The following is a 21909-nucleotide window of genomic DNA, read 5'->3' as shown; positions in this document are numbered from 1 at the left end:
GCTTGCACTGCAGGAGGTCTTCGAGGAGCTACGGTGGTAGATGCCTTAGATACTCTGTACATCATGGAACTGGAGGAGGAATTCCAAGAAGCAAAAACATGGGTGGAGAAGAGTTTTGACTTGAATGTGGTGAGTCAATTACTGGGAGCGCCCGTCTGTATCACAGAAGCCTCAGTGCATGTTTGGCCAGTTCTAATTGCAGAGCCTTTTCTAAGAGTCATTTGAGGAGGGGAGCTTCGAAGGAGGCATTACTTTTGGAGCGAGCTATGATTGCTGCTGGCCTTTTCAACCCAAACCATTCTGTGATTCCTGGGAGAGCTGATGGAATCTCATCAGTGGTATGCAGAGAGTGTTCAAATCAAACCACAGCTCCAACTTTTCTGTTTGAATGCCAGCTTCGTTGTCTGCCACGAAGAAAAATGCATGCAGCCACCTCATCATGTGGGTGGGCATGACTGGCATTCACATGTTCATAAAAGGAAGACGACATTTGATAAATTGGATGGATGCTCTCAGCACATTACTAAATTGATAAACAAGGGACAAAATCAACTGGGAAATAATTCATCTGGATCTCATAAAGGCTTTTAATCTTAGTCGGTGGAATAGACTGATCTGCAGAGACAAGGATGGATGCTGTGGGTTGATTGGTGGTGTCAGAAAGCCCAGCAGAGAGGAGCAGAGAGGTTAATTCAAAATTGTTCTGTGCAAGTGACTCTGACAGTCCCAAAGAGTGAGGCAGGGACTCCCAAGGCCCAGTTTGAGACTGGGTGCCCTGCAGTGCCTCCTGCCATTTCAGGTGTCATCTCAAGGGAGCGTTTGCTCTGGTTTGTAGCCTGCAGAGAGAACAGCCTGGTGCACAGGGCTGTGTGTCCCTTCACTTTGCCCTGCTCACAGAAAGTGCTGTGTTGGCAAAATATCTTTCCACTTTGCAGCTTTATGCATTTGCATGTGGGTAGGAATCATTTATCATGCAGACCGACCAGCTAGGAGCCCGTGTTCTGTTTTGAATGCAGTCCTTCTGACATTTTGCTGATCATCGGTTGGGTAGGTAGAGCAACACTTGTTCCAGGTGAGTGGTTCTTGAGTGATTGATTCAGTGAACCATATCCATCTCTGTCTGCTGTCTCTGGTGCAGATGGCTGTCATGCAGTTTGTCTCTCCCTAAGCATGGCCGTGACTGCATGCACGCCGTGGGCCTTTCTGATCCTGAGTCCTTGAGTGACAGAACCTTCCTTGTGCAGGAGGTGCTTCAGTCTATTGAATGCAATGCAGTCTTCACCAAAAAGTAGAGAGCGTTCTTCCATGTGGCTGTGCAATTTGGTCTTTAAAATGTACATCTCATAGAGTTTTGCAAGGTGTAATCCAAGACAGAGTTGAATGGCTGGGCAATAAATCAGCCTTAACTGATTTCGATATTGTTAGCTGGAGATTAATGGGCAGTTTGGGTGCTTCTCTTCCCCCTCGGGCTCCTGCTATCGTTGTAGAGCGAACAAAGTGCACTGAGATGGGAAGGTGTGCTGCAGTAGGACTGGGAGACTTGGGGATCTGCCTGCAGTCTGCTCACTTCAGCTGCTATTTCTCTGTGTGGACTTGGCAGTCAGGTGTGTCGTTTTGTGTTTTCAGAATGGAGAAGCATCCTTGTTCGAGGTGAACATCCGCTACATCGGAGGACTGCTGGCTGCGTACTACTTAACTGGAGAAGAGGTTGGTGTCAGCAGCTCTGTGTGTCACACTGTCAGCAAGACTGAACTGAAAGGTTTCGCCATCAGCTTTTCTCTGAGCATGGGATGATCTCACCATAACAACAGGCTAAACCTGTTGTTTTTGTGTATATTGAAACGCCACTCGTATTCTTTAATTCTCATGTAATTACTTTGTGCGTCTCGTTTGCACAGACTTTTGGTGAGCAGTTTGGATACGTTGCTCCCCACCGAAATGCCACTTGCAGTGGTGTTTGTGTTTATTGTTGTTCCTTTGTATTCTAAACATGGGCAGTATGACATCAAACATCACTCCAAGTCCTGCTCCAACCAAAGGAAGGCAACTGGTCAGTGGCAATTGCTCCAAACTTTGTCTGAACAGTCTGCAGCATTCATTTGTCAGATAAAGTGCCTTGGGACACAGGGAAGGAGGGTCTGTCAAGCTGCCAGGCAGGGTTCCTAGATTCTACCAGCTCAGGTGACAAAGTGGTACAGCTCCATGCAGTGTGCTGGTGCCCAGCAGGTGTGTGCTGGGGGGCTGAGCCCACATTGTGATGTGGTGGAGCAGCCATTCGTGGATGCTGCCTTCCTCCTGCAGTGCTGGTTAAAGCAGGAGGCTCTCACTTCCACTTCCCTTCTTTCTCTCAATCCTGATGAGGCGAGGACTTAGTGCCATAATCTGTTTTGTAATACAACCAGACTGGAATTTTACATCTGGCTGTAGAGAGATTAAGAGGTCATTGCTTTGCCCCAGAAGTCTTAGGGAAGCAACAATTCTGTTCCATGGGGGGAGTTTTGTGAGTGAAAGAGCTGTAAGACCGGCTATTAAATGAGTGTTTAGCTCTTGTGCCATATGCTGACTGTGTTTGTGTTCTGTCCACTGTAGTAGGATGGGATGGCTCATCACTGCAAAGTGGCACCATTGATCCTTGCAGCCACACTGTTAATTGGGTTGCATTTAAATGACTTCCAGGAATGACTTCTCTCTGTAATTTCTGCCCTGGGCAAACTCTCAAAGTGCCCAAACTCTCTCGTGCCCTAACTCAAGGCCATGCCCAGTCACAGCTTCAGCAGGCTTCAGGTCAACAGCAAAAAGAAACCACGTTAAACTCTAAAACTCCAGCAGTGACCTCTGGAAATGCAGTCAGCAGCCAGGGCAGTACCTGTCATATATGCACCAGGTTCAGCCTGGCAAAATTCAAGTCTCTGTCTTCTGGCTTTGACTTCTGAATCAAATCCCTACTTCCTTGTAAGCATATCAATAGGCTGATAGCCCCCAGGAGAGCTCAGGTTTCCTCAGTGCTGTAATTTTAGAGCAGTAAATTCCTTCTTTCTTGGAATTACTGTGACAGCTTGGGCTGATACAGGAGGGGGGTAGAGGTAAAAGGCTTCTGCTTTATCTCTTAAGTCACCTACAAGCTTCTCTTGATCTGGACTAAGCTCTAGAGCAAAGATTAGTGCTTACAGCAGTTTGTTCCAAAATAATTATGTATGATGATTTTGTGCTGCAAGGCACCATAAGCTGTAATTTGATTTGAAAGCTCAAAAACTCAGGCATTATGAATGGGAAGGGAACAGCTTAGCCATAGAACTATGAATCCCTCATGGAACTGAGTTGCAAGCTAAAGACTGATCCTTGGAAATGGTGTTTTTTTGTGTCTAGAGTTAACAACAGGTAGACTAACGTTGTAAATCTGACAGGGCTTCACCCTAGAAAGATATATTTTGATTTTAATTCAGCATGCACTTCCACACTGGGAGAATCACAGGATTTGTCCCAATGGAACACTCTTTGGGTCAGTTCAGATCACTGAAATTTGTTGCTGGGATATTTGGGGCATTCTGTGCGCTCTCATACAGGTTGAGAGTTTGGCAGGTGACTCGAGAACGGATTTTTTGGAGGATACTTAAGTAGACAGCTGAGTTCATTCACTTTTGGTTCAAATCTGTCACACAGTGGATCTCTGACTGAAGTGGTGGAGCTGTATGGTGCACAGTGCTTTTAGTTTTTTATAATGGTTAGTTTGAAAAGGTGGGCTTAAAAGAATCCAAGGTGACTAGTGTTCATGAGCAGTCCATCAAACACTGATCCACTCCTTTTCTTTTAACAGGTGTTCAAGAGTAAAGCTCTGGAACTCGGAGAGAAACTTTTGCCAGCTTTTAACACCCCCACTGGTATCCCACGTGGCGTCATAAATCTGGGCAGGCAAGACACGTGTCCTTACAAGCATGTCATTTTTTTATTGAATGTAAAAGACCAGCACCCAAGCAGGAGCAGCAGCAGTTTCTCAGAGCTGCCCCCCCTCTAGTGCAGATTCTTCGAGGTCATTTGTTTTGCCAACTCAGAACCAAGAAGTGCCTTGGCAGAGATTGCAGGTGACTCAAAGCCAGCTGTGTTTTATTAATTTTGGACTATCCACAGTTTCTTCCTCTAATTCTTGGCAGGCCTCCCTGCTGCAGTAGCATTTTCTTCATTCTCATTTTCTTTGAAAGGTTATTTGTAGTCAGTACATTTTGCAGTGTACCCAATCAGATGCATATGAATTTATCCAGGTTCAGTTTTTGTAGAGATTTAGAAAGAAACAGGATGGGACTGACTGACTTTTTTTGCTGACAGAAAGGGAGGAGATACTGATCCTCTATTTCTCTCCCTGCTGGCAGCACTCAGCCAGGTGTGTAGTCTTCACTTAGAGCCACAGCATTTGATTTCAGGTAGGTGGTGGCCTCTTGCTGGAGGGGAGCTTTAGGAGAACTGGGTTAAATAGCTTGTTGAAGGACGCTTGGAAAAGAGAGACAAACTTGCAGGCTAGACTCCCAGTCTCTGATTCTCACCAGCAGACATTTTCCCTGCCAATAAGGGCTCATTGGTTCTTCTTGATGCCTACTGACAAATTCCCCTGGCTAAAAGCTGCGTGCCAGCTGAGGCACAGACAGCAGGAAATGAGGGTTAACAAAACCTTTCATCCTCCCCTCTTGCAAAATTCAGAACAGCAGCCATGAAAATCATTACTCATCTCTCAGCCCAGATCTCCTGTTTGGCTCCCATCTGTGAAGTGCAAGACTGTCAGATGTTTGGCTCATGGTGATCCATTGCTTAAATCCCACTGTCACCCTTTGGTTGTTCCATCTGCATGTCATTCTACTGAAAATTCAATCCACTGCCACCAGGACTTGGTCTCTTTTTACAGAAGAGACATTTTGCTGCTTCTGTAACTGATAAAGACTCGGCATAGACTAACCTTTCACAGAAATGCCAAATCCTCCCGTGCCCTTTGTGAAGACTATTGAAACCATCTGTGTCTGGCTAGACATTCCCCAAATGTTTTGCTGATGACCTTTTCTAAGTGCAAAGAAAATAAGAATGAAACTGAGCCCACAGTCCGCATGTTACTGGCATGAGCTCTGGCATCAGGGCTACGAAACTGCTGTGAGGGCTTGGAGTGACAATTGATTTAGGAGTAATGATGATGTCAGCTAAATCTGTTGTCTTACTAGTGCTGGAACATGATGAACAGCCAGAGGCCATGAGGGAGTTATTCAGTTTGAGATAGCGTGGGGAAATGGAAACTGAGCAAAGAAGTGATGCTGTGAGAACCCAAATGTCAGGGCCAAGCCAAAGCCCAGAAGAGTTTTGCAAGAAGGGATTGCCTCACCAGTTCAACATCTCTGAGCATGTGCTAATTGCAGAGACCTCATCAGCTCGAAAGCACAGGTCTTGTAGCACGTGTAGGCTTTTGTTGGTGGTAGCTTTAATAGGTGGGTGGGAACTGTACTCAGAAATGTGAAACAAACAAAAGTTGGCTTCAAGTCAATTTTTGAGGACCAGCATAGAAAGATATCTCCGTCCCCTCTTCCTATAGCTAGCTGCCTTTCTCTGTTCCTACACCTCCCAGGGCATTTTCCTCTTGTCCCCTCCCCAGTGATGGGTTTCCCTATGGCCATGTGTTTTCACACAGGCTTCAGTATCGTATCTCATAGAGGATATTGTTTTCCATCCTGGCAGTCTGATTGCCACGTTGTCTGCCAGGTCCTGGAGTACATCATCTTCTCAAAAGCTGCTGTTCTGCACTCTGTGTTATGCTTTGATTTCTCTCCTGTTCCAGCTCCCTGGCTCCTCTTCTTCACAGCTTCCCTAAGCTCTCTGCATTCCCAAATCCTTCCTCATCACCCTCCTCTCCTGGTCTCTCTTTTGGCTTGGCACTGTTTGGCTGCTTTGAATTGAGGGAAGATGGTACAGTCGCTTTTGGTGTTGCTGCACTGGGCAGTGTTTAAAGAAAAGGGGTTAAAGAGGCATCTTCCTTTGTCTTGCAGACTAGGATCCTTGAAAAGTTCGTTTCTTCTGAGATGCTGTAAAATAGGGCATGTATGAAGATCCAGTTTGTCTAGTCTAACGCTGAAAAAATGTTTTCCTGCAAGGGGTCATTTTTAGGCTGTTCTTTAACCCCAGGGCAAATAGCAGACATACTCTGCTTCCTCCAGACCACTTCTCCCTGAGTTTTACTGTGATTTGTCACCCAGAGCTTGGATTCTTGGCAGCAGGGTCCCTGCAGGCAGTGGCTTGCTGCATTTTTTGGGTGGAAGTTCCCAGGGGAGGGTTGTCAACCACTGTGACCCCAGAGAGCTGCTGTTGCAATTAACACAGCCTCATTCAGCTGCTTTTGAACTCTCATTTAAACTAGCTCAGGAAGCAGTTTGCTTGTGAGGTCATATTTGTTACAGTCTGCCTTCAGTGCAGTAACTGGTGATACATAAGAGAACACCAGTCAATTAGGGATCAATTAGTACACCCATCCTAGGGACAGCTCCTGCCAGGTCCAGCAGATGTTTCCAACATGTCATTCACACCAGTGTTGCTCTGGGCAGAGCACTCTGAGCCTTTCAGCCCATCCAGAAACGTTTCATCCATTAACACTTGATGTTATTGGGGTACCCATTTTAGCCATGGTGTCTTCAAAGCAGAAATTGCTCATAGAGCATCCTGAGCCTTTGGAGGGAAGGCTGATGGGTGGCAGTGAGTGACTGAGCTGTCTGAAGCTGGGATTATATTGCTTATCTAATAGCTCTTTTTGCCTGGAGGTGAAACAAGCTGCTCTGGACCTGGAATGGTTTTCTTTATATGACATGGAGGAAAAACCTTTTTTGCCTCAGAAAGATCGTTGGTTTTAGCCTCTCGTAAACAACATGAGCACTTCTGTTTTCATAGCCTGGCTTTTAGATGCTATCTGCTGTTCTCCCCCTAAAACACTGGAAATGTGCTGCCTCATCTGTACCAACCACAAGCAGTTCTTGCAAAGAGAAGTGAAAATAAAAGCCATGCTGCTTCTGAGGTAGCTCAGCAACACTTCCCTCAGCAAGAACCTGCAGAGGCTATTTTGACCCACGGGCCATGAGGTCACCTTCAGTGTCTGTGCAGCTTTCTGAGAGGTGCAGAGCTGCAGTCTGGGGCAGTGGTTTGCACTGGGGCAGCGGGGTGACCTCAGGCTTTGACTGTGTTTCCCTGGCACTGAAGGCTCCCTTTTCTCTCCTTGCAGCGGCATGAGTTGGAGTTGGGGTTGGGCATCTGCCGGAAGCAGCATCTTAGCAGAATTTGGTACCTTGCACTTAGAATTCCTGCACCTCACCGAGCTCTCTGGCAACCCAGTGTTTGCAGAAAAGGCAAGTACCCCATCGTTGGTAACTTCATCCTTGTGGGGCAGGGCTGGAGTAGAGCAGCACTTTGGTTTGCCTGCAGCAGGGAGCATGGCAGCTGTCCCCTCCTCCCAACACCAGAACAGCTTGCAGAGGAGAAACCTTCCAGAGTGGGACGTGAGTTCAGAAACCTCTATCCTGCAGGGTGCAAAGGTCACAAGACTCAGAGCATCCTATGCACCGGCTCCCTAAAAGGGTCACTAATAGCTCTTCTCGTGGGTCCCATCACACTAATTGGCTCTGTAGAGCATTAACCCCAGTGTTTCCTCTGAGCGTTTACATTTGCTGCCAGCCCCTTCATCTGCCTCTTTCCATTACTTGTAAGGAAGGAGGGGAGAAGCGAGCACTGAAAACACAAGTGCAAGAAGATGTGACGCTGAAAACCAGAATTGCATCTGTATTCCAGGTTCAAACTGTGGTATTTTGAGCCAAACCAAGCCACTGTCCCCAGTGTAGCATATTTTCCTCTTTGTCTCTTACGCCTGTGGAGTTGTAAGGACAGAACTTTTCTATTGGACTCCCCTGGGCTGCCCATGTCTGCTGTGTGCGACAGAGATTGTATGCCATTCATCTTTATACCCTCTGAGAGAGAAAACGTAGGATGATAGGGGCTCAAACAGCTCATCCTGTGGGAAATGACTTCAGAGAAACAGATCAACTCATTAATTTGCAGCTTGAGACTTGTGTGATTTTAGCAGGAATAAAATCCATCTGTGTCTTTATTCAAACACCGTGCTACTAAAATTCTGTAAATATTATGCAGCCTGACAACTTAGTTGGAAGTATCAACTGCAGTCTGTAGCCAGCTTTTACGCACAGATTGTCTGATTTTATAAAAGGTTTATAGAGCATATTAGCTGCTCTGTAGGCTTTAGTAGAATATTTATGCTGCTTCTCATTTAATGATATCCCTTATGGGAAAGGCTTGTTGGATTTAATTGGGGTGAAGCCAAGAGAGGCTTCGGAGTGTAAAACTTCTCGAGCATATAAAAGGGGCTGTTGGTTGTTGAAGCTGAAGGCACCAGCTCATCTCATGAAGTGACCACATGGTGAGTGTAAGTACTGCTGCTCCTGCCCATTTGTGTCTTGAAAAATGAATTCACCTTCCACCTCCCATCCTTTGGGATTCTTTCTGACCCAGTGCTGGGAAACTGCTTCTAATGGTTGCAGAACTGGGGCCTTGCAGGGTTTTTAGGACCACTGTTAGAATCCCACAGAGCTGGATAGTGCTGAGGAGTGCAGCAGGAAGGTCTCCTCACTGCAGAGCCACATCATTAGGTTCTGCTTGCGTGGTGGTTTGCAGTGCTGTGGGCTGTGTTCAGCCCAGGGTGACACTGGTGAATGGCAGAACTCTCAGTAATAGTGAAAACTACTGATACTGTTTTTTTCCAGCGGAGAAGTAACACAGTTCCTGTCTCTGATCTCTCCTAGGTGCTCAACATCCGTAAAGTCCTGAAAAGAGTGGAGAAACCACAGGGCCTTTATCCCAACTTTCTCAGCCCAGTGACGGGGAATTGGGTGCAGCGTAGGTATCAGTTTGTGCTCAGCGTCCTGCATGGTGCATTTTGGTCTGTCCATTCTTTTTTAGGAAGCAGTTGTCAGGGACAGAGATTGGCTTGAGCAGTGTCCCAACAAAGAATCTTGAATGAGTGCAGCTGTCTAGTTAAACCAGATCTGTCTGTGAAGAAAGAAAATAGACTTCTTTGTTTGTCCCAAGGATTGACCTTCCCACTCATTCCAACCCTTTCTAAGCAGTTCAGCTTTCCCTCCACATTCATCTCTGCAGAGCTGCTGTAAGATGTTGCACCTGAAAAACCAATTTCCAGTCTTCTACTTCACCCCTGCAGTGCTGCTTCCTTTGTGTTATTCCCAACAGCTGATGTGACACCTTCCCAGAAGCAGCCCTAATGCTTCCTATGCGTTGGTGCTGAGAGGAGGAGTGCCTGCCTCTTCGATCTGCTGTTGCCATAACTCATCATGATTGAATCCTTGGGAAACTGAAGAGCTGTGCTTTTAATTCAGATGTCTAAAATACTCAGCTTGATACTCAGGATTAATCTTTTCTACCACTAACTCTATTTCTGTCTGCGAATTTGGCTTCACTGTTCTGAACTCCTGTTCCTTACTGTCATATAGAGGGACCCATTGCCTGCTGGTGCTCAGAGCTTATTAAAAGTAGCCTCAGATTATTTTTCTCTGGGGATGGAAGCTTACACAAAAGGAGTATGGGTGTTCATTCTCTTAGGCTTTCACGTCATGGGGGCAACTTACAGCACAGACTGCTGTGGCTGTTGCTCATAATCTGACATTTGTGTTCTGAATCCATATTCCAGTGAGAGAAAAGGCTAATCAGCCTCTTCTGCATCTACAACGTTGCTGATGCAAGATAGATTAGGGCCAAAGTGGGGAGGCAGCTGCTGTCTGCCACAGAGATGTTCCCTGTAGGTGCCAGACTCTCATTTTCTCTCATCATTAAAGCTCTTTGCAGGAAGATGTTTTTCTTGGAATTGCAGTGATTTTCTTAAGAGGCGAATCTTTGACCTGGCTGAGCAGCAATTCTAAATGAAGAGGTAGTGCTGTACCTGCAGTTGTTACCTTCGGGATATCAGGGTGCAGTCCCCTGCTGAAAGGAAAGATTTGTTTGTGCACAGTGCCTCAGAGGAAAATGCTGGCAGAGCTGCTGCCATATGGAAAGTAATTATGTACCAGAGCTCCTGCTTTGGTGATTTTATGAGCGACACACTTAAGATCACAGAGATCTCTTTGGAGACAGACCGTGCAGCCGTTGTTTGTAAATACTCTGTCCTCTTTTGTTTTTTTTTCCTCCTGGATCCATGTGTCTAATCTCACTGTTCTGCTATGGATTATTCCATGGATCGTTGGACATACTGTGGGAGGCATGTTTGCTTTTAAGGTCAGGAAAATGCGTGGCTGTTGATCTCTCCTATTGGTAGGACTTAGCAGTTAGAACAAGCCTCGGGGCATTAGATATGTACAATAAAAGGAGAAATAAAAATCTGAGCAGCTAATTCCAAAACTCTGCTGCACTTGCTTACGTTTAACATGAGGAAGCATGCAGGCACAGAGGTAGACACAGTTAATTAACAGGGACTGTTCAGTCCACGGGGGGCAATTTCTCTTGTTCTTCTAAAAGGGGAGTTCTTGGCTGCTTCAGAGAATTGCTGTTGCTTTTTCCCCTGTGGTATGGTTTAAAGATATAAATCCATCTAGCGGTTCCCTGCCAGGCAGAAACCTGCAGCTGTCCTTCTTGTGTCAGTGTGCAGTTTGTTAGTGTCCTCTCTGCTAAGGTCAAAGCATCTAACAAGGTAGCCTTGAAAATTGGAGTTCTCCAGAAGAAAAATACTCTCTGCACATCCTTATACCTGACACTATCGTTTTAATGCTCCAGCAGCCTTTCCCATCCTGCTATGAGACAGGAATACCAATGGCAGAACCTGGAGGTCCCTGCAGCAGTCCATTTCTGGCATCTGTAGCTGATCTTATGTGTTCTCCTTTTCCTGAGGCAGGCAGACAGCACCTGGCAGCATTGTGTAGGTAAAGGTCTGTCAATACCTGCCATTGCACTTTGTTTATGGGACGGGGATTTATGATGATTGCTTCATAAATGAGAAGTATCTCCAAGTCGTAGTACCAATAACTGGGAAAATATGACATCCGAATGGCTTCGGTGAACTTGTAAGATGTTTTATAAAGGGAAAGAATGGTTTTCTTTGGATTGCACTTTCCACCTTTCTTCCTTTCTTAAGAAGTGATGCTCCAAACTTTTCTGAGAAAACTGGAAAGGAGGAAAGAAAAAGACATCAATTAGGAAGTGGTTATTTGCCCTTGCTAGCAGAGCTGCACACTGCATGTCCTGAACCCGAGCTCTTTTTTTGGCTTTCCCACTGCAGACCATGTCTCTATTGGAGGGCTTGGAGACAGCTTTTATGAGTATCTCATCAAGTCGTGGCTGATGTCAGACAAGAAGGACTCTGAAGCAAAAAAGATGTATGATGATGCACTAGAGGTAAGGAGCAGGTTGGAGCGCTCTTGGTGGGGAACATCGTTCATCAGATTGTTTCTGCTAAGTGCTGTATGTCTTTGAGTTCATCTGATATTCACTCCTCACCCGATCCACTAAGTCTCCTAAGATCTTGCTTTTCATCTCCTTAGGCAATAGAGAAGCATTTGGTCAAAAAATCTGCGGGAGGATTGACCTACATCGCTGAATGGAGGGGCGGCATCTTGGACCACAAAATGGGCCACCTGGCTTGCTTCTCTGGGGGCATGATAGCACTGGGAGCTGAACACGGTGGAGAAGAGAGGAAGCAGCACTACATGGATCTTGCTGCAGAAATAACAAACACTTGTCATGAGTCTTATGCACGCTCAGGTAAACCCAGGGCTGCCTGAAAACCATTAGTAAGGAAGAGTCTGCAGCTTGAGAGACTCAGTTTTCATGTGGCAGAGGGTTGCAGCAGAGTGTTTTGTGCTTCAGCAACATCTCCACCCCTCCTTCTAATTTTCACTTTTTTTTATCTAGAAGAGGAAACTGTATTTTGCATAGCAGACAGCTGGAGCAGAGGGACAGACAGATGTGTGCTCTTGTGGCAGAGCTGGGAGATGAAGCCAGAGCTGAATTGTAGGCCTGCCTCCCAGAACAGTCCCAGAACAGTCCCAGAACTAACCTTCTACCAGCAAGACTACAGTTCAGTTCGAGTCTATCCTTTCACATCCCTGTGCAAACAAAAATAGGAGATTAACAGTGATTAACAGCAAGGTGTCCCACTATATGGAGCAGAGCAGCTGAGAAGACCAGCAGGAGACCTGCAGCTGCTGATAGGAACTGGAAAAATGAAATTACTTATCCCTTCCCTGCTGTCTAAGGAGAGACTAGTTAAGTCTTTCATTTTCACAACTCCAGTACAATGTATTTCACCTACACAGTGTGCTTATCAGTCAGTGCTTTGGGAGAGCGGTGACTGGCAATGAATGAGAGACTGGGTAAATTTTCTGCCTACAGGGCTCTCAGCAAGATAAGCTTGCTTTGGACTCTGCTCCTTTCTTTGAAAGCATCTCTGTAGCTCTTCTGAGCCTGCAGGCAGAAAAGCAGCAGTCACCTTTCCAAGACCTTGTCAAACACATCCTGTCTGCACTGTTTGCAAAGATTGTTTCACCAAATCAGCAAGACTGTATTGGCAGTTGTGGTCTGGCACGCTTGCCTAACAAGCTTTAGGTTAACCTGAAATTATATTTGCAAATAAGGCAGGTGGTTTTTTAGTGGTCTTTTGTTTTTTCCCCCCAGCACTCAGAGAAATAAAGCAAATCACCCAAACTAAAAATCCTCTGGCTGTGAGTGCCTGGAGCCAATTTTCACCTTTTAACAGTATCCATCAGCATAAAAGGGACAGTGGCAGGCCTGCCCACACTGATTACAGTGCTGTCATCTCTGCAGGCTCATTGTTTGCAGAGTGTTTGTGCACCAGCTCTCAGCAAATAGCACAACTAGCAGACACTAATAGATCCCCATGTAGATAGGAGGGCCCAGAGAAAGTGTGCAAAGTATGTATAAAAATAAAATGACGACTTGAAACACAGCCATGTGGTAAGTGTATAGTGCAGCACGAGAAGCCTGATGTGGCATGATGATATAAGTAGGTCTTGAAGGCATGATTTGAATAGCAGATGATGTTTGTGAGAGATTGAGAGCTTTGCATAAGGGGCACTCAAAAAAAAATCAAGGTACTTGTAATGTTTTATTCACGAAATATCCGTGAAATGGATTAAGCTTTCCCTATCCACATGTTGTCCTTTTTTTAAGGCTGTCAGTAGACAAGAAGGAAAGGTAGAGGAAGTGGTTGCAGGTCCCAGGTACTTCCCCTTACAGCTTCCATGCACCAGTGCAGCTGAAGTGTCTCAATCTGCTCTACTGGTGACTGTGAAACAACAACTCTCCAGTCTGGGAGCAGTGCATCGATATCTCAGTGGTGGCAGGTCCAGGCACAGGGTTTGACTTTTCTCTTTGAGGCGTTAGGAAATGATCGGCCTCTCTGTATGCCCTCACCTGGATCCTGAGTTTGTTTGCGGTGGTGAACTCTGCTCTCTCCACTCAAATCTGGTCCAGGTCTTTGCTTTTTTCAGTTGTATTCACCCTCAGAAACACTTCATCCTCAGCTTAAATAGTAGCCAGACTGTGAGCAGTAACTCTGACACGTGTACACAGACACGATTGATCTTCTCTACTGACCTCATGCAAGCCTGAGTCAAATGTCTGCATCCTGAACAGCATAAAAGCACCTGAACAGTCTGTTTACTTGCTTGCTCAAACTGATTATTACTGTGTGTGATTTTGTTTAGATACCAAACTTGGCCCTGAAGCCTTTCGTTTTGATGCTGGAACTGAAGCCATGGCAACCAGACTCAGCGAGCGCTACTACATCCTGCGCCCAGAAGTGGTGGAAAGCTACGTGTACATGTGGAGGCTGACACACGATGTCAAGTACAGGCAGTGGGGCTGGGAGGTCGTGAAGGTATGGCTGGAAAACTCTCTTGCAGGCTGCTGGATTCTGACAAGAATCTCTCCTTCAAGTCAGGAAAAAGAGTAGAAGTTACTTAAAACGTGAGGGACCGAGAAACATTTGCAGTGGGGCAGAAGTAAGCAAAACAGCTCAGTTCAGTGCAGCTTCTTTGCTGGTTGTAGTGAGTGTAATCGGTCAAAGCAGCAGAAGTTGATGGAGAAGAGTGCTGCAGCCAGCAAAACCTGATGTTGATGTGACAGCTTTCTGCAGAAAGGAGTCAACCTTGTATCTGGAGTGCTCTGAACCATTGGTTTCGAGTTCACCAGGGAAAATCAGCAAACCTGGCTTTGCCCTCTGTCTTATTGTCGTCTTCTCTACAACTTCCCAACCTGAAAGTCCTTCACCTCTTCTCAGCTGTTTGGCTGCTGCCCTGCATCATAGCAGGGATTGCATTTCAGTGGCAGAACCATCATTCATCTGGCGCCCTGGAAAAGAGGCTCTGCAAGCAGCTGGAGTTGCCACTTGAGATCTGTTTTTGTTGTGTGCAATGTCAAGGTCAATCAGTCACCCAGCTGAGGCAGTTTATGTTTCTCTTGCTATTGCATTAGAGCTAGCTTTATTCCTGGAGGCTGGAGTAACCACCAGTTAACTTCAGTGAGAGGCAGAAGCTGCTACAAACCCTGAATTTGATTTGTAAAGTGGACTTTCAGTGCAGCCCACAATTAACGTGTTGCTCCATGCTGTCGTGTGTTACTGAGATTTCTTTTCCTTTCTCAGGCTCTGGAAAAACACTGCAGAGTAGAAGCTGGTTTTTCTGGCATCCGAGATGTTTACACCACGGTCCCGACCCATGACAACATGCAACAGAGTTTTTTCCTTGCAGAGACTCTGAAGTAAGTCTGGTATCACAAAGGTCATGTCAGAATACCACAATTCTTGCAAAATCAACAATTTTGCCAGCATAAATCTCTATTAAGAAAAGTTTTTACTTAGCGTGGGGAAATTTGGGCCAAGGATGTGGGTGAGGCAAAGCTTTAGTAGCTTCCTCATGCAGAACTATTGCTGTTAGAGGCAGTCTGCAGGACTCTTCTTATGTGCTAGGTTTAAAGAACCCTTCCTGCCATTCTTCCTGCCATTAGAGCTATTCTAAAAGGAGTGGGAAGCTCTGATGGTTTAAGTGACAGCAGTCCCCTCTGTCAGGTTAATGCCCCGCACAAAGGGGAGGTTTGACTGTGGCGTGGATTTGCTGTCCCTTGCTGCAGATCTGCCCCTGGTAGTGGCTTGAGGTAGCGTTTGTGGGGTGGCTGAGCACAGGTGCTCGCACCATTTTGCTGTGCTTCCTCCAGGGATGGCAGCTTTCAGCAAGAGAGTGAAGTGGGCTGTCAGGAAACCTGTCACCATGATCTATGGGAGCTGAGGCTAGCAGCAGCCCCATCACATTCTGGCTCTCTTGCGCATGCTTAGAGTCCCACCTGAGCTTCTTTTAATCTCCCTTTGTGTCCATCTTCTTCCCTCTTGCCCTGATGGCTGCAGGTACCTCTATCTTCTGTTCTGTGAAGATGACGTGCTGTCTCTGGATGACTGGGTGTTCAACACAGAGGCTCACCCCCTGCCAGTCAACCACTCAAACTTTAAAGCTAAAGCAAGCGTGCAATAGTGAGGCCATTGCCCAGCACCCTGCTCCCACAACATCAGCAGGTTACTGCATTTCCTTTCCATTAAAGGAATTTGTGTTGTTCCTGAAATGGTATTTTGGGGCACTAGTCCAATTCCGGACAGTATTCTATTGGGAAGATGAAACCATGAAGTAAGCACCTTATTTTCCTCTGTGAGGAGCTCTAATAGCCTGATAATGAGATGTTTATTCTGGGCCATACTGAACACAGTTCATAGACATTCCTTTCTACAGAGAATTTATATGAAATCCACTGACTTTGCTTTATAGTGGCCAAAGGACTGGAAGTTTTCCTTAAAATAGACTTCCCCACAACACACACACGCTCCTCCTTTCATTTTTTCTGTTTCATTTTTGCCTTTTATATACCGTTGGATTTACCACCTTTCTAATTAACAGTTTTCAATATACTGTGCTAAGTGGTGTCAAAACTGTAACTAAAGCAAAACCTGTCAGCAAAATTCTTTATCCTACTGTATTTTTATATTCTTTTTTTTTTTCTGTGTTCTTAAAAGACATTTACCACACGTCATATCTCATTTAACCTTCCATTATCATTTTTGTGCTTTTCTACTTTTATTTAGAACTAAATGTTACGAATCACTTGTAATAATTCCACTGCTGTAATAGTCAAATCTGTGAAATGGAATATAAGTCTTGTAAAATAAAAAGCATTTCTGGGTTGATCCTACTTTAAAGCCATATGCCAAAGACTTGTTACATTGTCCTTGTTGAGATGACTGACAATGCTGGTTGGTTTCAGGAATGTTTCTCAAGATATGTTGATTTCCAGTGTTTCTAACCAGAATATGGACAGCAGTTCCCATCTGCACCACTCTTTTAAACTGCTTGTTTGCTGTCTGGTATAGGTTAGCAGGAGTTCTACTTGCTACCTTATTTTCTAGCAAAAAAAATAAATAATCCCCAGGTAAGTTGGCTTCTGGGATGAAGTAATAGGAGAAAAAGTAAGTAAAAAATTGAAGGCAGATTGTTCTGCGTGTCCCTGCTGTTCACCATGTGTGTCTGCAGAGTGTGACTGAGCAGAAGATGGCTGTGCAGAGTCCCTGGGAGTCGTGGAGCCCTTGCTTAGCAGTGTGGGTTAGCAGTTTGGGGCTGGATGTGGGATGCTTGCTCCTGCCTGTCTTTCTTCTGGCCCCTGCAAAGCTGCACAACCCTCGGAAGTTGGAGCATTTTCCCCCATTTGAAGTTGCTTGGAGCAAGTTGTGGGAACAAAAAATCCGTGTTTTGAAATCCATGGTTGTGAATTGCCCAGGAGAAATAAGGTTATCAAATATTATCTCTGTTCCTTGGGTAATACTGTGGACTGGCAAGCTTGGCCTAGAGGAATGGCTATTGGTAAATAAACATCTTGGGAATTAATTGTCTTATCTGTGGGATTTGATTTTTGGGAAGTCAGCCGAGCCCAGATAATATTTATAATGGATCGAGGGAATTCCATACATTAACATATGTGCTCTTGGAGTCACTCATAACAGTTTGCTTGGTAAAACATAACTCCCTGTAGGGTATTTTTGGCTTCCTTTAGAAACAGATCCTTGGTGCAGGGTTAAAACTCTGCTCTTCTCTTCCACATAAGTGAGCAGGGATGGTATTAATAAAGTCGCACACACTTATGGAGGAAAGCTACTGCTTCTTTGCAGTTCAGTGGCTGTATTACCAATAAGAGTTTCTTTAGCTCAGGCCTGTTGATGTAAAGCTTATCGATGGATAAGTTTGCTTACCATGACACTCGTATGGAGGTTGGCACCAGTCAACAAAAAAAAAAAAAAGGCTTTTTGTTGCAAACAGCCATCCTTAGAATTTCCACTCCTGCAGACTACAGTTCTGCAAATACCTCTGGCTGTGCTTACAGATACTCACAGTCACTCGAGCCAGTGGATTAATCACAGGCATTGCATTAGCAGGAATAAAGATTGGTTCCAAGGATCAGCTTTGTTCTAAGGCACAGCCCTGAGCCACAGCTGGGATTCTTCTGTCCTACAGCAATGCAGGTAATGAAAATGTTTGCCTCAGTGGTGTTCTGAAATGCTTCTGCTCTCTCCTCACTCCTTGGCACGCCCTGAGCCTTGGCTGGATGCTTGCAGGACCCTCAGCTCTGGGCTTCCAGCTCTTACCCTGCACCCACTCTGTCTGCTTCCCACTAGGTAGGAGTAGGAGGATTTCTTGTGTTTGTCCACATGGGAAACCCCTCGATTTTCATACTTCAGGTACATTGATGGGGTGTTATGCTTGAACCAGAGGTTTCACTTTAGATGTCTAACAGAAAAGATGTGGGAAGATGTCTTTGGGCTGCTTTCCTGCCTTTGCTTTCATGCCCCACACTGAGTCCATGACTTGGATGTGGTTTAATGAGTGTGGTAGGGATGGGTTAATGGTTGGACTAGATGATCCTAAAGGTCTTTTCCAACCATTATGATTCTGTATACAATTATGCTGTTGATATGTGGTGTTTTGTACGTTAGAGTCACCTTAGCAGGAAATGTATCAGCCCAGGTTCTTTCCTATTTCCTCTCTTGCATTCAGATTCAGGAACTGAGATGATTGCGTTAATTTTCAGCATCAGAACGTGATCCTGGTTTATGTCTGTAGGGAATTTCCTTTAAATGTAGTTCTGATAAAAGTTCCATCACGTGCTGGAGATGAAAACTAGTAACTGGTAGAGCAGCTGGCTGTTGCCAATTACCTGTACAAAGGAATAAGACAAAGCAAACCAGAAAAGAAATGCATATCTGATTGTTTCATGTATGATGCATTGAGCTCCAGCTACCAGAGCTAGCAGTTCCAAAGCTCCAGCTGTTACTTCTCATTGCACTTGGGTCTGTGGCTTCATTCTGTATGGAGACAGGTGATTAGAATGGCAGAATCAGGAATCCTTTCAAGAAAACACCCTTGCATTGTCAATGCTTTTGACTAGAGAGCCATGTGAGTGACTTGCTGGAATGGATTGAAAATGAAAGTGAGGATGCAAGCACATGGGAATTTGGGAGGTGTTGGCTCATACTCTTCTACAGAATGCTCTCTTTTGAAATGTCTGAACCAAACTTCACACTGCAGCTTCACTGCCCATTCCTTTTCTTGGGTGAAATGTGTTTCCCAAGTCTGCCTGTGTAGTTTTGTGTCACAGTGCATCTACCATGAGACGCAAGCTGCAATAAACGCATCTCAGCAATTCTTATTCCCTTTGAGAGGCCCCATGTGAAGCCAGACTTCAATACTTCCCGCTCCTTCCTGCTTTCCAAAGGATTTTTTGGGCTGCAGTCTGGCCAGCACTCACTTCCTCAGGGGCTGTTCTGTTTCCACCTACTTTGTCCATTTGTGGGCAGAGCTCCGATTTTAATGCTGCCTTCCATTACGTAATGATCACCTTGACTTTAAAACAGGCCAAGTTTCAGGCTGTGGGAATGAGGCCATAAATTTAAACGAGGACGGGGTTTCTCTCCTCTCAGATCGTACCACTGTAGAACATGGAGGTGCTCTGTGTATTCTGGAGTACGGAAAACCTGTCCTACTCCAAAAAAGCTCAACACAAGCTTTCCATTTCTGCTACCAAGCTCTTCCTATTTTTTCTTACTTTTGTCTGGACTCTCCCTGCTGGGAGAAGAGGAATGCAGGACAGTATTTTCCTGCTGGGTGAATTTTCATGATGGAAAACTTCCTCATTATTTCTCTATCAGGAGGATTTCCTTTGAAACAAGGGTGTCTGGGTGGGCCACTCTGCAGATGTCTGAATATTTGAAATTCTTCCTCAGTACTGTAATGTATAATCTCAAGAAGCAGCAGCACAGAGCCAGAAGTTGGTTTTGTTCTCCTTTGAGGAGAATTGGTTCCCAGCAGATGCCCTGAATTACTTCACCTTTTGTCTTTCATTCTTCTTCCTACCAAATAATTCAACTCTGTCATTTTTTATATGCTCGCTGATGATGCTAGAAATGGTTCAGGTATAAAATGAGCCTCTCTGCTTCTTATCTGCACGATACCATTTTGGCTCTGCCAGCCACTCTATCAGGTCTCCTTTTCCATCTGCAGGGTCTGTCATTTCACGTCACCTCTTGCTCATTTCCCAGACACTCAGGTATATTTATCCTGTTTCAGAGCTGTCTCATCCTGTTATAGTTGATGCTCTAAAAGCACTTGCTAGGTTATTTGAGGTAAATTAAAGCTCTCTACGCCTCTCTGTCCAACCTTGTGAGTCTAGGAAAGTTTAAAGCACGGGTTCTTAACTGGAGACCAACTCAATCACCATCGTCTCTATTCCTAACCATTATTTCAGTGCTTTGTTAATTCTGTTCTTCCCATTTCTTCCCCACGACCCAAGCTGTGCTCTTTGACTGATGGGGCAAAAAGCAGTGATAGAGTTTTGTAAATATTTTTTTCTAAAGGGTGGCAGAAGGAGCCCTTCTCTCCCTCCCTCTGCCATGCAGATGTAACAGCACTGATCTGAGTGGAAAATAATCTTCGTTTGTGTGTTACTGGGTGCCCCATTCTAGTGCACTGTGTTTAGAATAGAATAGTTTCAGTTGGACTCAATAATCTTTGTTGGTAGTTCCCTTCCAGCTGGCAGGCTACTCTGGAACTGAACCAAAGTTAAATCATGTTGAAGGGCGTTATCCAAATGCCTCTTAATCATGGACAGCTATCTCTCTATGAAGTCAGTTCTAGTGTCTAACTACCCTCGTAGTAAATAAGTTATTCCTGATGTCCAGTCTGAACCTCCCCTAACACAGCTTCGTGCCATTGCTGTGCATCCTGCTGCTGATAACAGGGAGGGAAGAAGAACACTTCCCTTCCTCACAAAGTTGTGCAGAGCAGTGAGGTGACTCCTCAACCTCTCCTGCAAGCTTAACACACAGTGTCCTCAGATGCTTCTCATAGGACATTCATTCCTGCCCTTTTACCAGCTTTGTTGTGTTCCTCTGGACACATTCAAGCATCTTAACACCTCTTTAAATTGAGAACAGCACACAATATTCTAAGTGAGGCCAGACCAATGGTAAGTGTGTGAGAATCTCCTCTTTTGACTGGCTGGTTGTGCTGTGTTTAATGCATCCCAGAATACATAGGTTCAGACTGAGACTGCTGTCAACCAGCTCTCCAACCACTTATCTCCCAGTCCAAACCTGTGTGCAGCACTACTTTGTTCCTATGAAAACGCACTGTGCTTTTTTTGCTGGTCCTCGGGATTTCTCACAACTCCACTCTCCTGGCTTTTGTTCAGGGTTACTGGCCTCTTCCTTGAGCAGCTCACATTGCCCCCTTCATGGCTTTTGGTCTCTCCCTCTAACCAAAATACTCCTTAAACCTAAAACACAAATGATTGGGAAGGCTTAGGAAACAGCAAAAGCTTCACAAGATTAAATGCTACTGCTTCCTGCTGCCCTTCGGGAACTCAACCATCCTGCAGTGCTAACCCTGCAGCACCAAAACACAGCACTAAATCTTCCTGAGCAATGAAGGAAGTGCAGGACTGCACAGAGGGAAGAGCAGGAGACTGACTGATAGGGAAAAGATTAAAATGACTATATATATATTTATATACCTCTTGGCCAATGGAGTGCTAAGAAGCAATGTGACAACCACACAGAGGAGCACAAAGAACTCAGTGTATCAAAGTTTGTGGTGTCACTGGGTGAGGGTGGTGGGAAGGACTCAAAGAAGACGGAGGTGCAAGGAGCAGGGATGGCAGCAGCTCCATTCAGACTGCAGGTGAGAATTGTCCTGTGGCTGCAAAGTGACCGAGCCATTACAGCCATGGGTCTTAAATCTCTGTGAAAGCAACGCAAATGAAATTTATAATGGGGACAGGAGCAGAGGTTTTATGATGAGCAGCTGTGGAAATTGGGATGGGTCAGGTTGGAAAAGAGGAGGCTGAGGGGAGAGCTTATATCCTCAGACACCTGTAAGGGAATTGCAGTGGGAGCAGGGCTGGGCTCTTCTGACAGCTGACAGGACAGGCCTCAAATGTCACCAGGGGAGGTTTAGGTTGGATATCAGGAAAAACTTCTTTACAGAAAGGGCTGATGAGCACTGGAACGGGCTCCTCAGGGAGGTGGTGGAGTCACCATCCCTGGACGCGTTTAAAATCCGTCTGGATGCGGTGCTCAGGGACACGGCTTGGCGGAGCGCTGTTAGAGTTACGTACGGTCAGGCTGCGGTTGGATCTGATGATCTCCAAGGTCTTTTCCAACCTGAGCAATCCTACGACAAATCACAGCAGCTGTGAAGCACAAAGTTACGTTTTTTCCTCTCGCCCCCTCGGGGCCTCGCGCTGCGGGCGGAGCCCTTCCCTCAGCCCGGCTCCTCCCGC

At 45.6% G+C, this 21909-nt stretch overlaps 1 protein-coding gene across 1 annotated transcript in view; it reads left to right on the top strand.

Moving 5' to 3' along the window:
* The window catches only part of MAN1C1 (mannosidase alpha class 1C member 1), a 41971-nt gene extending 25685 nt beyond the window's left edge, over window positions 1-16286 (top strand). Inside the window, exons 4-13 of the mRNA XM_010723414.3 lie at window positions 14-129; window positions 1627-1707; window positions 3815-3909; window positions 7235-7358; window positions 8823-8916; window positions 11303-11418; window positions 11565-11784; window positions 13749-13921; window positions 14687-14802; window positions 15443-16286. Of these exons, the coding sequence (XP_010721716.2) occupies window positions 14-129; window positions 1627-1707; window positions 3815-3909; window positions 7235-7358; window positions 8823-8916; window positions 11303-11418; window positions 11565-11784; window positions 13749-13921; window positions 14687-14802; window positions 15443-15566 (1259 nt within the window). The 3' untranslated portion in view covers window positions 15567-16286. The remainder of the gene's footprint in view (window positions 1-13; window positions 130-1626; window positions 1708-3814; window positions 3910-7234; window positions 7359-8822; window positions 8917-11302; window positions 11419-11564; window positions 11785-13748; window positions 13922-14686; window positions 14803-15442) is intronic.
* The last annotated feature ends 5623 nt before the right edge of the window (window positions 16287-21909 follow it).

This window comes from Meleagris gallopavo, chromosome 25 (genome assembly GCF_000146605.3).
Source record: "Meleagris gallopavo isolate NT-WF06-2002-E0010 breed Aviagen turkey brand Nicholas breeding stock chromosome 25, Turkey_5.1, whole genome shotgun sequence".
Classification (NCBI taxonomy): domain Eukaryota; kingdom Metazoa; phylum Chordata; class Aves; order Galliformes; family Phasianidae; genus Meleagris; species Meleagris gallopavo.
This window is presented reverse-complemented; position numbering and strand designations above follow the sequence as displayed.